Raw genomic sequence first — 14927 nt, 5'->3', positions numbered from 1 at the left:
TTATTGCGATAAACAATATTACTGTATTTTAAGACTTTTAAGAAAATTCTCTCACTCTGATATAATCAGAATAGAATAGCATAACAAAGCATTCATACTCCTTTAAAGAGAGAAGAGTAGATAGATAGATGGAAAATTAGAGTATTATATAAGACCAATCGGTACTTTTGGCAGTGAGGGCAGTGTGCCAAGTCCTGCCGGAAAATGAAACCCGCATCTCCATAAAAGTTGTCAGCAGTCAGCAGAGGGAAGCATGAAGTGGAGAGTCATGTCATCTGCTGGTGTTGGTCCACGGTGTTATGTCAAGTCCAAAGTCAGTGCATCACTTCATGCTTCCCTCTGCTGACAACTTTTATGGAGATGTGGATTTCATTTTCCAGCAGGACTTGGCACACTGCCCACACTGCCAAAAGTACCTAATATTCTTATGTAATATTCAACTTCTAAGAGAAACTGTTTTTAGAGGTTATCATTGGCTGTAAGCCATAACCATCTATGATAAAAGAAATAAATGCCTAAAATAGATCACTATGTGTGTAATACATCTATATAATATATGAGTTTCAAATTTTGAACTGAATTACTAAAATAAAGTAACTTTTCAATGATATTCAATTTTTTGGAGATGCACTTACAGTATATCTAGATGGTTGTAATGCCTTCAAACAGTGCAAACAGGCTATATAGAACATTTATATGTTATTATTTCATAATGGAGATGGTTGCTTCTGCCAAACAGACCTAAAATTCTGAGTTGTTTCTAACCTAACCTTCTAACTTCCTTCTGAAATCCATCCATTCACGTTTCCAGAAACTTGAGACAAACCCTGTTGCAACCCTGCACTGCACTTTTAATGATTTCACATTCAAGTGCTTGATAATTACCTGATGAATCACAAGTTACTCACAATTAGCCCAAGAACCAACAAAACCCAACTGTGAAAAGCTACCTGGGAAACAAAAGCTTGCATATCTACATGCAAACAATCCTGTTATTAAATGAAACAGGCTTATACACACACGCAAACACACACACCCATCGTCTGCAGAACAGGTTTGTCCATATCATAAAGAGCTTTCTAGCACTCTCGCTAACACGCAACTCTGCTAACATGCAAATCTCTACATGCACAGTGACGCAGCACACTCTCTCGCCCTGAGGTGTTCCTCCTGCCAGCTGGTGGAACCTCAGAGAACTTTTGGGTTTGGGTAAAGGCGGCGTGGTCCCAGCATGCACAATATGTGGAGCAAAAGTGCTTTAGCGCATAGCTGGAATAGCTGAGTTTGGATTGGCACCCCAGTGGGAGGGAGAGGTTTTTGTTTTTTATAAAAAGTTCTTTAGGCTGCAAGCATGTCTGGGCATGTTCTCAATCTTCTCAAACGTGCCTCGTCCACACAAACGCCCTCCAAACGCTGTTTGCACAATGGTCCAGAACCTACAAGGGTTTTGCAGCACAGTGGTCAATCACGAGAGGAATGCGGCCTGTGCACTCGGAGGTGCTGGACAGCTGAATGGGACAGCTGAATGAGAGTCTTAAGTGGTCACTCAGCACTTGTTTGGACTATTCAATACGCTGGGTTAATGACACTCTCTTTGCTTAGTAATCCGCACTTAAAAACAGCACTGCTTGTAATCCGTAGCGTTGTTGGCGCACAACTTTGTAAACCTCCCCCTGCACGTGGCTCTTCCATAGGCTTGCTTTCAGCTGGAGCAGGATGTACACTTTCCAAATCTTCATTTTTTTATTTGTATCATTTACTTCATTGTAGATTAATATTATAGATTTTAAAAGTATGAATGAACACATGCACAGGGGTTGGACAATGAAACTGAAACACCTGTCATTTTAGTGTGGGAGGTTCCATGGCTATTATAATTGGACCAGCCTGGTGGCCAATCTTCATTAATTGCACATTGCACCAGTAAGAGCAGAGTGTGAAGGTTCAATTAGCAGGGTAAAAGCACAGTTTTGCTCAAAATATTGCAATGCACACAACATTACGAGTGACATACCAGAGTTCAAAAGAGGACAAACTGTTGGTGCACGTCTTGCTGGCGCATCTGTGACCAAGACAGCAAGTGTTTGTGATCAAGTATCAAGAGCCACGGTATCCAGGGTATAGTCAGCATACCGCCAAGATGGACGAACCACATCCAACAGGATTAACTGTGGACGCTGTAGAAGGAAGCTGTCTGAAAGGGATGTTCGGGTGCTGACCCGGATTGTATCCAAAAAACATAAAACCACGGTTGCCCAAATTATGGCAGAATTCAATGTGCACCTCAACTCTCCTGATTCCACCAGAACTGTCCGTCACCACAATAAATGATTGTGGTCTGGTTTCAGTTTTATTGTCCAACCCTTGTAGTTCAATTGACGAAAAAAACAAGTGTTTGATCTTTAAAAACACCGGAAATAAAAACCCAACCCAGGTGATTTGGGATGAGTTTGAAGCTCAGAGTGAAGAAAAAAAAGTTAAGAAGGGTTTAGTACCTCTAGAACTCTAGTAACTATGATTAAAAACTAAAGAAAGTAATTGAAAGTTATCTTCTCCTCTTAGCCCAAGTCCCTGGGCCATGACATCACTCTTTCTCCCTCAACCGCTTCGCTGGAAAAGCAAAACTGACAAAGTCTTTGGAGAAAACTTCCAGCACACATGGCCCATTCTTCTTCCATGCACTTTATTCAGAACAATAAAAGTCACAACAGCGAGAGAAGGCGAACCTCATGACAAGCCATTGAACCAACTACGTTCGCTATTCAACAGAAACCTGAGATAAACCTTAAATAACACCAGACGTCCACATGGTCACACCAGACTTCCACATGTTTGGTCCATGCATTCATAAGCCAGCAGACCCGTGATGTTCTGCCACACTGTGGAATTGAACTGAAATCATCAGACAGCACTAATGAGCTTTCCGAGCTGCGCTTTTTGACCCAACTTGAACTGCGCTGGACTCAGCAAACATATTTATGGATTAGGACTGTTAGGAACCCCAGGACATCTAGTAAACTGAAGCAGCATCTAAAGCTCTGCACCCAGGGGGTTAAACTCTGGTCCAGGCTATTGATTGTCCCGAGTCTGTGCTCTGCTTTCATAGATCATGGTGTAATTTAAATGTTAACTACTCTAGCTGATGTTCGCTAGATGTTATCAATTCTAGCTGATGTTAGCTACATGTTATCAAGATTTTTACTACTCTAACTGATGTTAGATAGATGTTATCAACTCTAGATGTTAGCTACATGTTATCAAGATTTTTACTACTCTAGCTGATGTTAACTAAATGTTGACAACTATAGCTGATGTCGGCTAGGTGTAATTTAAATGTTACCTACTCTAGCTGATGTTAGCTAGATGTTATCAACTCTAGCTGATGTTAGCTACATGTTATCAAGATTTTTACTACTCTAGCTGATGTTAACAAGATGTTAACTAAATGTTGACAACTACAGCTGATGTCAGCTAGGTGTAATTTAAATGTTAACTACTCTAGCTGATGTTAACCAGATGTTATCTAGATATTAACAATTCTAGCTGATCTTAACCAGATTTAAACTAAATGTTATCAATTCTAGCTTATGTTAGCAAGATGTTATCTAGATGTTAACAACACTTGCTGATATTAGATAGATGTTAACTAGACGATAACTAATCTTACTGACATCATGTAGATGTAAACTTCTTTAGCTGGAGTTAGCTAGATGTTAATAGCTGTAACATATGTTATCCAGATGTTAAATACTGATTTAAGCTAGATGTTATGTAGCTATTATCTACTTTAGCTGATAGGTAGATGGTAACTACTGATGAACATGAGTGTAGTGTAATCAACATCTAGATAACATCTATTCAGTAGTTAACATCAAGTTAATATCAAATTAGTAGTTGGCATTTGCCTAAAATCAGCTAAATAAGTTAAATTTAACATATAGGTAACACTAGTCTCAGCCAGTCACAGGAACGTTGTTTGTCTTAATGGAATTTAAATTAAAGTTTTAAGTATACAGATTAATAAATAAATGAATTTTGTGTATTACAATCAATGCCTGTGTCAAATACTTGAATATTTTAAAGCCAGAAACATACAGAGCAATTTACCATCAGACTCTTTTAGGCGCAATGATGTGGTTTATGTATCATTAATCAACACAATCACGAAAGTGCACACTTTATTTTTCACTAATCCTCATTTATTAATAAAATAATGTGTTTAAAGATGCTGTTGGCTTGGAACATTATAGTAAATCAGTCAGAACTTTTCAGCAAAAATCTGGAAATGTTTCCCACAATTACGTAAACGTGCATTACCAATGCCATACAATATTTTATTGATGTATAAATTTCCACGTACATTGACTGGTGTTGCCAAACTTCGCTCTACATCATCTGGTTCTATTGCTTTCCCAGAATGCAGCTGTCTGGAGGGAAAACTGGAGTTAGTTTTTTTTTTTATGAGAGCAGCTATTGACCCTGTTCTCATGCACGTGTGCCATTATTCTGCAAATCCTGTGAGTATAAACGGATCCATTTAGTGCTGGAGCCGTGGAGCTCCCTGAAACCCCGCAGAGGCTGGAGGCCAGGTGGCCACCTCAGTGGCTCTGGAGCGTCCGTGAGGAGCGCTGGAGGAAGTCATTCAAGCAGCCGGAGTACAACATCTCCCAATTAGTATAGCCGAGTCCGAGTTGCCAAACTCCCACTCCTCCCCCCGCCGCCCCGGTGGTTGGCTCAGCCCTGGCACTGGGCACGAGTCTACTTCCCAAACCATTCATCCAGTACAGAGACACCAGCTATCTGCTGGGCAAAGAGGCCACTGTTCTGTTCCTCCAGTTAAACGGGTTCTCAATAGACAGAGGTCAATTCATTTGGTCTTTTTAATGGAGAGAAAGAGAGAGGGATGCTGTTCCTGCAGATGGCCAGAGCAGGACAGAAGTCAGCCTTTCTTCTTCACTTTGCCCATCATCAGTCAGGCCTTTCTGTTCTGGTTAAACTCATCCTTCCGCTGTATTGGCTGCATTGGGTGCACTGGGCACTCGCTACGAGACATCGCTTCTGAAGAGATAGCAGAGAATGAAGAATGAGAAAAGGAGTTTGTCTAAAAAAAACATTAGAGGACAAGGAACGATGTGTCCGAAAGAGCCTTTTGAGAGTCTTCGGCATTACGGAACACTGCAATAAAATAATTTACTGTGATGTGTAAAGCTCTTGCATTGTCATGTTTACAAAAAAAGATTGCATGAAGTGATGCACAAAAAATATATATATTTTTATGGCCGGAACTGACACACATTGGTGGTAAATTACCCATCAATGCACATCAACCTTACTGAAGCTCAGTGATTACCTGTTCAGCAGAAAAATAAATAGCCAACTTGGCCGTTTCCATGGCTACAGCACAGTGTTTGCATGCTGTTGTGTGCTATACCTGCCAACCCAGGGTGTGAAAATGCAGGGAACTGGCAGAATAGGTTTAAGTCAAAATAAAGTCAAGTTAAAGTAAATTATTTGGTTGCTAATAAAGTGAAGCATCCCATTTGGGATATAACGTGTCTGCATGTATATGTGAAAAGGGCAAATGATCGATGAAACCTTATAAACTCACCAAAAATCCACTTGAAAGATTGAGATTGAGAGTAGAATTCTGTGCAAGACGTCAAAACGGATTAAGCAATATACTTTCTAACTGGCTGATCCCAAATGCAACAAAAGAGAGTTGATTCCCAATGTCGTTATGTTAGAATATGAATATAAAATACACGTCTAATGTAAATTGTTCCCAAACAGTGCATGTCTAGGTAAATGACAACTGGTCCAAACACATTCTGATCTTAAACCCAATCTTTTAAATGTGTTAAATGGGCAACATCCAGATAAAGACCACTTTTTAATGCACGTTAATCAGTGCCCAGGGCTCAAGTAACACATTAATTGTAATATCTGCTCGGATGCTACAGGCTGGCGTCCTCATTTCAGGATACTGAGTCATAGAGAACAAACTCACTTGAGGACAAATTCCACCGAAGGTCAGATTTGTTCCTTGCGGTGTGCGAAGGACACCATGCCATTCTACACCGAGGGTGACACACTTGACATTGCTTGTCTAACCAGCTGTAACCACAGACTTATCACTTAGCATGCTTTGTTGTGTGTGGGTTTGGAGTCATTAACCCTTATCATCGGGCATTCCTTCATGATGAAGCAGTGAATTAACTGCCTTGGGTCCAAGGTTTGCCCAACCCGCACTCATGGCACAGGCATGTGACTCACGGTCGACCGCGGTGTGATAAGCCATGAGGGTGGACCTCCAGAGCCTCTCCCAAGGATTTAACTGGCCTCCAGAGACGCCGCTTTATTTACACATTCCTCCTTCTGTGGATATACGGACCATTAACAACACCAGCCAAAAAACTCTACGCCATAAGATCTGGCTCTGCGTCGGTTCTGCTGGATGAACCCTGAATCAGCCCAAATCTTGTTTGCTTGAGTGAAAACTCAAGCTAACAATTTCTAGCATCATAAAATTTGATCACTGAAATCAGCATGTATAGTAGATCTGTAGTTCTTAAGGTTTGGTGCTGTAAATACATGGTGACTCACATCACACGAGGTGTAGTTTCTTAATGTCGTTTTTTTTTAGCACAGACATTGGCCCTTGGGCACAGGGCAAAGCATATTCTCAACATTAGGAAGGGCTGACATGTTCAGACGGATAAATTATGGGTGGGAAAACATTTCTTTGTGCTCACTACAAGATCATCACATGATAGAACACAAGGCTTATCGCTACCTGCATATTACGTTTGTTTTACAATAAAGCAATATAGATAATCTTTTAACTGAAGTCATTTAGACTAAACAGTTTGGTGTGATAAGCATCAGACGTGGAAATGTGTAAGTGTGTTCAGAATCAGTCTCTTGTTAGAGGATCCCACAAATTTCTGATGCATTCTGGATCACTGTAGAGATAAATGCATGGAGGCATGCTGTGCTTTTATTTGTTTGTTAATTGACAGGGCTCCAGTGTAAGGCTTTTTTTTCCACACATTTTTTTCCCTATAAAAAAAACACTATTTGTGTTTTTTTTCTATTGTATCTTGTCTATTTTTTGCTGGCACACTAAGGTCAGTCCACATCTGCTTGTATTAAAGACACAGTTCCACCCTTAGCCAAAGAGTGGTGCAGTTTCCCTGCTAACCACTGACACTTTCGAAGCTCCACAGTTGACTGACATGGTGATCCACCTACCACAATGATTTTCTTTTAGGGCTTTCACACCAGCATCATGTGGACTGTTCTCCTCGTGCACAATTAGCAGCAAGCTGTTTGGCATGGCTATGTTAAAAGGCTGTTAACCCCCCTGTTATGTTACGGGTCAAATTGACCCATTTTAAAGTTTGAAGCTCTAGGGAAAACATAGTTAAAAGTATTTTTTTAGTATTAAACCTATTATTAGTGTAATCAACATATAATATGATAATGGTTCACATATTTGCAACCACCCCCTGCAAAAAAACTAAAATTGCAATGTTATGTAAAACTACTGCGTTTTATATGTAATAAATTGAAACATTAAGAAAAGTTTGAACATGGGGAACAACATTGCTATTCCTGACAAATTAACATAACAGGAGGGTTAACAGGAGTTCACCTTATAAACTGCTTATAACTAGTTTCACCGGATGCAAATTCTCAAAAAAATCTCTACAACTACTCAGGGTCCATTAATATATTTAAAATAAGTCATAAATCATTAAAAAACATTTTCCTTCCTTATATATATATAGAAATAAGAGAATGTGTTCATCAATTTCAGATGAACAGTGTTTTGAAAGGCGACGTTTTTTTCCCGTATGAGCATCGAGTCTGACTACAATGCTGCCACTTTATTGGACCTTGAGACAGCTAAACGAACAGGCCAAATACTCCTTTATACAAATCCTATATAATGGCTGGTTAACCTGGCGTCAACCTACTTTCAAAGGAAAAGTGCTCATCAGATCATCCCTCAAGGACACGCAGATTGCCTGATGAATCACCTTTCCCTGCCCGGCTTCATTCAAACGACTCTCTGTCTTTTCGTTTCCTTATCTCCACCGATCAATACCTCCAAGTGCACGGCTGTACAGCATGCCCCACAGCGGAATTACTCCACACTGTAAATGTGGGAGTCAGAGGAGGACAGGGCACAGCTTTAGGCTGGAAGCGAGACTGTGAGCTACAGTACAAACCAGATATGTACCAAAAAGACGTGAAACAAAAGCATGAGAAATGCACCAAACGCTTTCTGACAGTGAGGATTTCAAATAAACACAACTTTTTAATGTTATTTACAGAAAGTGGAGCTACCAGACTGAGCTAAAGCTAGCTGCGTACCATCCAGTGTAAGTGCTTACAGTGTACAACAGCGAGAAAGGAGGATATAACATGCAGCAGTCATTTGAATATGTGGGGGAAATAAGGCACATATATAGCGCCGCTACAGAGTGATACAATCAGATAAGCCCTTTCTATTTTTAATAGGACTTGGGGACGGGATGAGGCAGTGCATAGTCTATCTACTGTTGACAAAACACTAATCTAAGTAATCTGCTTCAGTTTCTGAACATAAATATGAAGTGATATAAATCTTTAAAAGACCCCAGTTTCAGCTGTATATGTGAGACACAAAAATGGATAAAATACAGATATTTCATATCAATAAATATATTTATTTTTGGCTTAATGTAGCAAATAAATCTAAACATCTGTTCAACATGCTGATATCAATGTACAATGAGAGACTATTAAAAGTTAACTGCATATATATATAAGCAATAGGATCCCAGAGTTTGGGGCTACTGGAATAGTATGAGTATATTTATGGATGTGTAATTATATGGTGTAGAACTATTAAATGTTAATGGTATATGTTTATACTCACTCTCTGAAGTATGGTTCCATTGGAAAAATAAGACTATATTAGAATATATAGTCTTATATATATATATAGTCTCTATACAGCTGTATATAACTGTTTATAAGACCAAATAAACTTAAAAGATATTAGTATACATGAGCAAATATACAATTTAACACTGTGGGACTGCTGGTAGGTAATATTATATATCGCCAAATATACCAAGTTAACAGTATATGTAGTATATATGTACACCCGTGTGGGACTACTGGTAGTTAACATTGTATTTGTGACAGTCACACAGAATCTTATGATACCTTCCGATCTAAACAATGCAATATATTGTGATATAGATATATTGTCCTGCCTCTAAATTCCATAGTGTGGAATTACTGGATGTTGGGAGTATGTATGAGTATATAAATTTCACAATGTGAAAAACTACTGGTAGATATTGAAATATATTAAGCTAAAAGCATATTTATAAGCAAATGAATATATACAATATACGATACTGCATATATCACAACACAATTCCTTTCGATACTTCACAATAGGGAGATTAGAGCATCAATAAAAATATCCATACCTGACAATATGTATATCAAATATATGTATTTCAAAACGATATATCAATATATCATTATCAATATATGGTGCCACTCCTAAACTACACATGGAAGTGGAAGTACTGGATGTGAACAGTATGTGGGAGGACATATAGTGCAAAGCATGGAACTACTGGTAGGCATTTAAATATATTAAATTAAAAGCATATATGAGCGAATATACTCCAGTTACTCAAGTTAACAGTGTATATAGACGAAAAAAAGAAAATGCACTCCCACCGTGTGGAACTTCTGGAATGTGGCAGTATATATATGAGCTTATGAACTCCACAGTGTGGATCTACTGGAAGGTAACAGAGTTTCAGCATATGTTCTCCACAGTGTGGTGCTACCCAGTGATAATGTGGAAATATTCAGAGGCTGGCACATATGGAGCGTCAGTGCACGCCTCAGCGCCCTGACGTCTCTCCAATCAGTGAAGCTCAAACGAGCTGAGAGTGAATGGTCTGCCCGTCTTTCAGCACTGCGCTGCCCTGATTCCAATAAAGGAATACCTCACTAATCCTGACTGTGAGACAGACAGCTCCTCTGTCTAACCCCTGTCTGCCCCCCCCTCCAAGCGCAGGGAACTGCCTCAGGGCAGGAGGACAGACACACACACACACACACAACAAGCCACACACACACACAACAAACCAAACACACACGTGTGTGTACTTACTGTACAGCTCAGATTCTACCAGACTTGGGAAAAAGTCAATTTATGCAAAGCTGGCCTGACCATTTCAAGCTATTTTCAACCAATTTCAAACATTATTTCAGTCTGTCTCCCTCTATAAGACTCTTTGAACACATTATAAAACATTAATAGAGTGTTATAACCATAGTTTACAATGCATAACACATTTTAGCCATGTTCATTATGCAATACGGGTTTTACGAGTGATCATAATCATAGTGCATCTTAAGCTGTGCTTATACTATGTTATACATCAATTACAAAAAACTACTACCAAAGTACTAGTTTTTGGAAGTGGCTTAATTATTTTAAAACTACTTTAACCCCACAAATACAGTTTAAAGTGTATTAGAATTTGTGTGGATTTAAACATCATATATGCATCTATTACGATATAATATCAATAATAATCTATTCTCTAATTTTTACTTTACTTTACAATATATCATAAACAATTTTAATCTATAAGTGGCTGAAAGAAGTTATAATAAAACAGTTCAGTAAGTGTTTATAGATTATAGAGTTTGTGTATGCAATATATGTATAACACATTATAAACAGAGCTTATATGCAACATGCAATATTATCACAATGCCTTATTTCTATCTGCCTGATGCAGTGCATTATAAACATGGCTATATTTTGTTATATTTTTGTACAAATGTGTGCAAACATGTTTATAAGCCAGACAGGATTAAAGTTGATTGAACTTGTCATTCCAGCTTTGGTCAATTAACTTTTACACAAGTAAACAAGTCTGATTCTGAGTTGAGTGTGTGTATTTATGCAGTGCATATCCTGATAAACCGTCTTCAACTGTCTTCCCTGAGGCGGGAAGTTTGTTTATAGCCATGGTTATAATGCCTTATGAATGCATTATAGCATTTTTTGTGGTATAAATATGTTTATACAGTCATACAGTCTTATAGACATTACATTCTTAGAAATTTTTGATGCCTTTTATAACATCTGGCCACTAGTGTCAAAAACAACCACAAAACAGTCAAAGACCTCATGACACTAGTAGTTCCTGCTGAAATTCCTTCTCTTCAGTCAGTCACTGCTGTATATCAGTAAATTTAAATAGGCTTCTTTCTTATATCTAAGCTTAAACTTACTGATTTCTTGTTAATGATGTATAACATACTATAAACACGGCTTATAATGTATTACAATGAGAATATAAGACATAACATTTATAGTAGTCAACAAACAAAGACTCCAACAGACTAGGAATTGCTGCATCCTGCTAATTATTACTGGTTTTGAATCCTTTTTTCTTGTTATTGATGTACAACATATTATAAACACAGCTTATGACACATTGTAATTTTATACTGTAATGACATTGCACTTCATAAAGATTTTATAGCCATGTTAAAAATACCACATAAATGCATTATAATGTGTTTGACTTTGATTAATATAGTCTCATAGACATGACAATCATAGACAGCAGTTGACCACCAGTTTCACAAAAACATTTAAAGACCTTTACACACCTTCCTCTCCCTTACAGTCACCCAGCGCTATACAGTAGTGTTTTAACTTAGTATAATCCAGTAATTCCTAATGGAGCCTTTAACTACAAAACAACAATAATAAGAAATAAATAAATAATCTATCTTAGAGGCAGCTGATTGGCTGATATGGTCACATGGTGCAATACCTTTAAATGTAAACTGTGTGTGTGTGTGTGTGTGTTGTGACCACACAGAGCTCAATAGCAACACGCTTTACACAGATAACGATGTGTGTGTGTGTGTGTGTGTGTGTGTGTGTGTGTGTGTATGTGTGTGTGTGTGTGTGTGTGTTTATATATGGAAGCCCATTCCTGCCAGCTAAAAAAAATACATCCAGCACATACTTTTTTCTCATTATTAAGTAAATTGGGACATAGCATCTCAAAATAATGACTTATTAGCTCAAGATAATGACTTACTGTCTTAAAATAATGACTCAGTATCTCAAAATAATGAGTTAGTACCTCAAGATAATGACTTAGTAGCTCAAAATAATGGCTTAGTATCTCAAAATAATGAGATAGCACCTCAGAAAAACGACTTAGTATCTTAAAATAACGACTTAGTGTCTCAGAATAAGAACATAGTATCTCAAATTAATGAGATAGCGCCTCAAAATAACGACTGTATCAAAATAACAACTCAAAAATGGCTTGGTCTCATAATAACAACTAAGTATCTCAAGATGATGACTTGGTGTCTCAGAATAATGATATAATTAGGTAGCATCTCAGAATAAAGGCTTGTTATGTGAGAATAATGAGATAGTATCTCGGAACAGTGAGATATGAGGTATACAGTATATACAGTGTGTTGTGATGGTTGTGAGGTGATTGTAAGGTAGATGTAATAAACACTGAGCATGCGCGCTGTGTCGCTCCGTGGCGTGCGGTGTGTTTACCTGAGGAACTCCTGTAGGCAGGTGTCGCAGAACCGGTGTCCGCAGGTGGAGACCTGGACGGGCTCCCGCATCGCCTTGCTGCAGAGCGGACACTGGAACCGCCGCTTGGGTTTCTCCAGGAACTTGTAATCGTAGCCCGGCATCGTCGCTCCTCCAGCCTCTCAGACAAAGGCTCAGCCCGGCCGCGGAGAGCCGCCTCTGCTCTGTCCGCGCTGAATAAACAGCAGGAGAAACACAGGAGCAGCACGGGCTCTCCTACAGCAGCAGCTCCGGTCCTCCTCCTCCTACAGCAGCAGCTCCAGTCCTCCTCCTCTCTTTATTCCTCTGCTTACACAAAACACTGAACCGCTCAACCGCTCAGCCAGCCCCGCACCGGCACCGACAGCGCCTCACCCAGCTAGCCGCGCTCCCCGCGCCTCAGTCCGTCTCCTCTCCACACACAAACGCGCCTCCGCCGCGGTTCTCCGCTCGGGAATCAGCGAACAGCAGGAATTACGGCCCAGGTCACAGCGCGCCCCCCGCCGCGGTCTACTCAGCACTGACACGCTGGAGACAAAGCTCCACAGCCCATCTGTTTAGGTACAGCCCAGAGCCCTGCCCACCGGGGCTGTGGGAGGGGCCTAATTTACATCACACTCTCTCCCTCTCTCTTTCTCTCTCCTATTCTTTTTCTCATTCTCTTTATCTCATTCTCTCCTCTTTCATTCTCTCTATCTCTCTCTCTCTCTCTCTCTCTCTCTCTCTCTCTCTGTTGACTGTTTGACTGTTGACTGTTTCAATAACAATGTTGCCAAATCACAAAAACATCAAAATCAAACATAGTATAATAATAATAATAATAATAATAATAATAATAATAATAATAATAATAATAATAATAATAATAAGTATACCAAAAAATAAATGAAACAAAATTCACCAAACACTGCAAAACAACAAGGTGCAAAAAGTACCTCTCTCTCCCTCTTTCTTTCTCTCTCTCTCTCTCTTTCTCTCTCTCCCCCTAGGGAAATTATTATCTTTCCTCTCTAAGGAAAGAGAATAATTTATTTTCCTTTCATCTGACCCATATGGGAAAAACATAATATATAAGGACACGTGGACAAGTACTTTTATACATGCACTCCACTTCATTACAGAATACAATTCACACACCAACACTAAATGTATTTCAAAATGAACTGAGTTAGTAACTTTACAGGGGAGAGACAAAACCTTAATTTTCAATAGAAGTCAATGGAAAAAAAATATGTTAAATTATGTTATGTTCAAATAACATAAACTAAAAATCGTCAAAAATGGAGATTGTAGAAATTTAATGTAAATATATTTTTATTTTGCTTTTCACATATATAATTTTTTTTTCCTTTAGTGCATTTTTCTTTTATGGCTGTGCGAAAAAAGTCTTAGGTGCTTTTATATATTATTGATCGCTGGACAGCTGTACACGTTTTTTAGCTTGACTGTTATTAATAGGAGCTGACCTTAGCAGTAGGTGCTGTAATATATAGTGTTAAACTGCACGGCCCTGCTGTTATTGATCACAGACAGCTGTATCAGACTCCAGCTGTTATCATTATTAATAGTGCTGAGATCAGCAGAAGCAGCGCTGCTGTTATCTGGGGGAAAGGCGCCCTCTACCGGCCGGCTCGCTTTATCAGACAGACTGGATCTATATAAAAACACGCATTGTTCCAAAACAGCAGCGTTTAGCGTTTATTCAAAAACGCAGCGCTACAGCATCTATAATATCCTCTTATCCAGTCCAGCCCCAGCCTCTCCACACCTCTCCATTCACCCCCAGCCTGTAGCTGAGGAAGATCTCAGACTCACCGAGCAGCAAGCAGCTCTCAGACCTGCATTACCCTCAATTACATCATCGCATGACGGAATCTGCAGCTTCCAGTGGAGAGAGAGCAGCAGGACAGACAGGAGGAGAGGAGGAACAGAAGATAGGCACGCTTCTATTGCATTTAAGGGGTTTGTGTTTTGTTTTTTTATTATTCGGATCATTTAAAAAAAACTGTGTTTTGATCCTTAAAATTGTCTTTTTACTGCTATACAGAAATCATATTACTCAGCTTAATCTAGGTAAAACAATAGTTATAGTAAAAAAAAGGAAGAAAATGTATGTTTTCTTGCAACAATGCTTCTTGGCAATAAACATTGGAAAGTGTTACATTCGATATGTTCTTTTTCTGAAATTATATAATAAATTCCACTTTTGTCACGTCAGTCCAAAGAATATTTTCCCAAAGTCCTGGGGATCCAGGGATGGGCAACTGGCGGCCCG

At 39.0% G+C, this 14927-nt stretch overlaps 1 protein-coding gene across 1 annotated transcript in view; it reads right to left on the bottom strand.

Annotated features, from left to right (window-relative positions):
- Positions 1-13217, bottom strand: part of traf4a (tnf receptor-associated factor 4a) — a 61832-nt gene extending 48615 nt beyond the window's left edge. Inside the window, exon 1 of the mRNA XM_015605662.3 lies at positions 12635-13217. Within this exon, the coding sequence (XP_015461148.1) occupies positions 12635-12777 (143 nt within the window). The 5' untranslated portion in view covers positions 12778-13217. The remainder of the gene's footprint in view (positions 1-12634) is intronic.
- Positions 13218-14927: the final 1710 nt, after the last annotated feature.

Source organism: Astyanax mexicanus, chromosome 18 (assembly GCF_023375975.1).
Source record: "Astyanax mexicanus isolate ESR-SI-001 chromosome 18, AstMex3_surface, whole genome shotgun sequence".
In the NCBI taxonomy this organism is placed as follows: domain Eukaryota; kingdom Metazoa; phylum Chordata; class Actinopteri; order Characiformes; family Acestrorhamphidae; genus Astyanax; species Astyanax mexicanus.
Note: the sequence above shows the minus strand (reverse complement) of the source record. Positions and strands in the feature narration are given on the sequence as shown.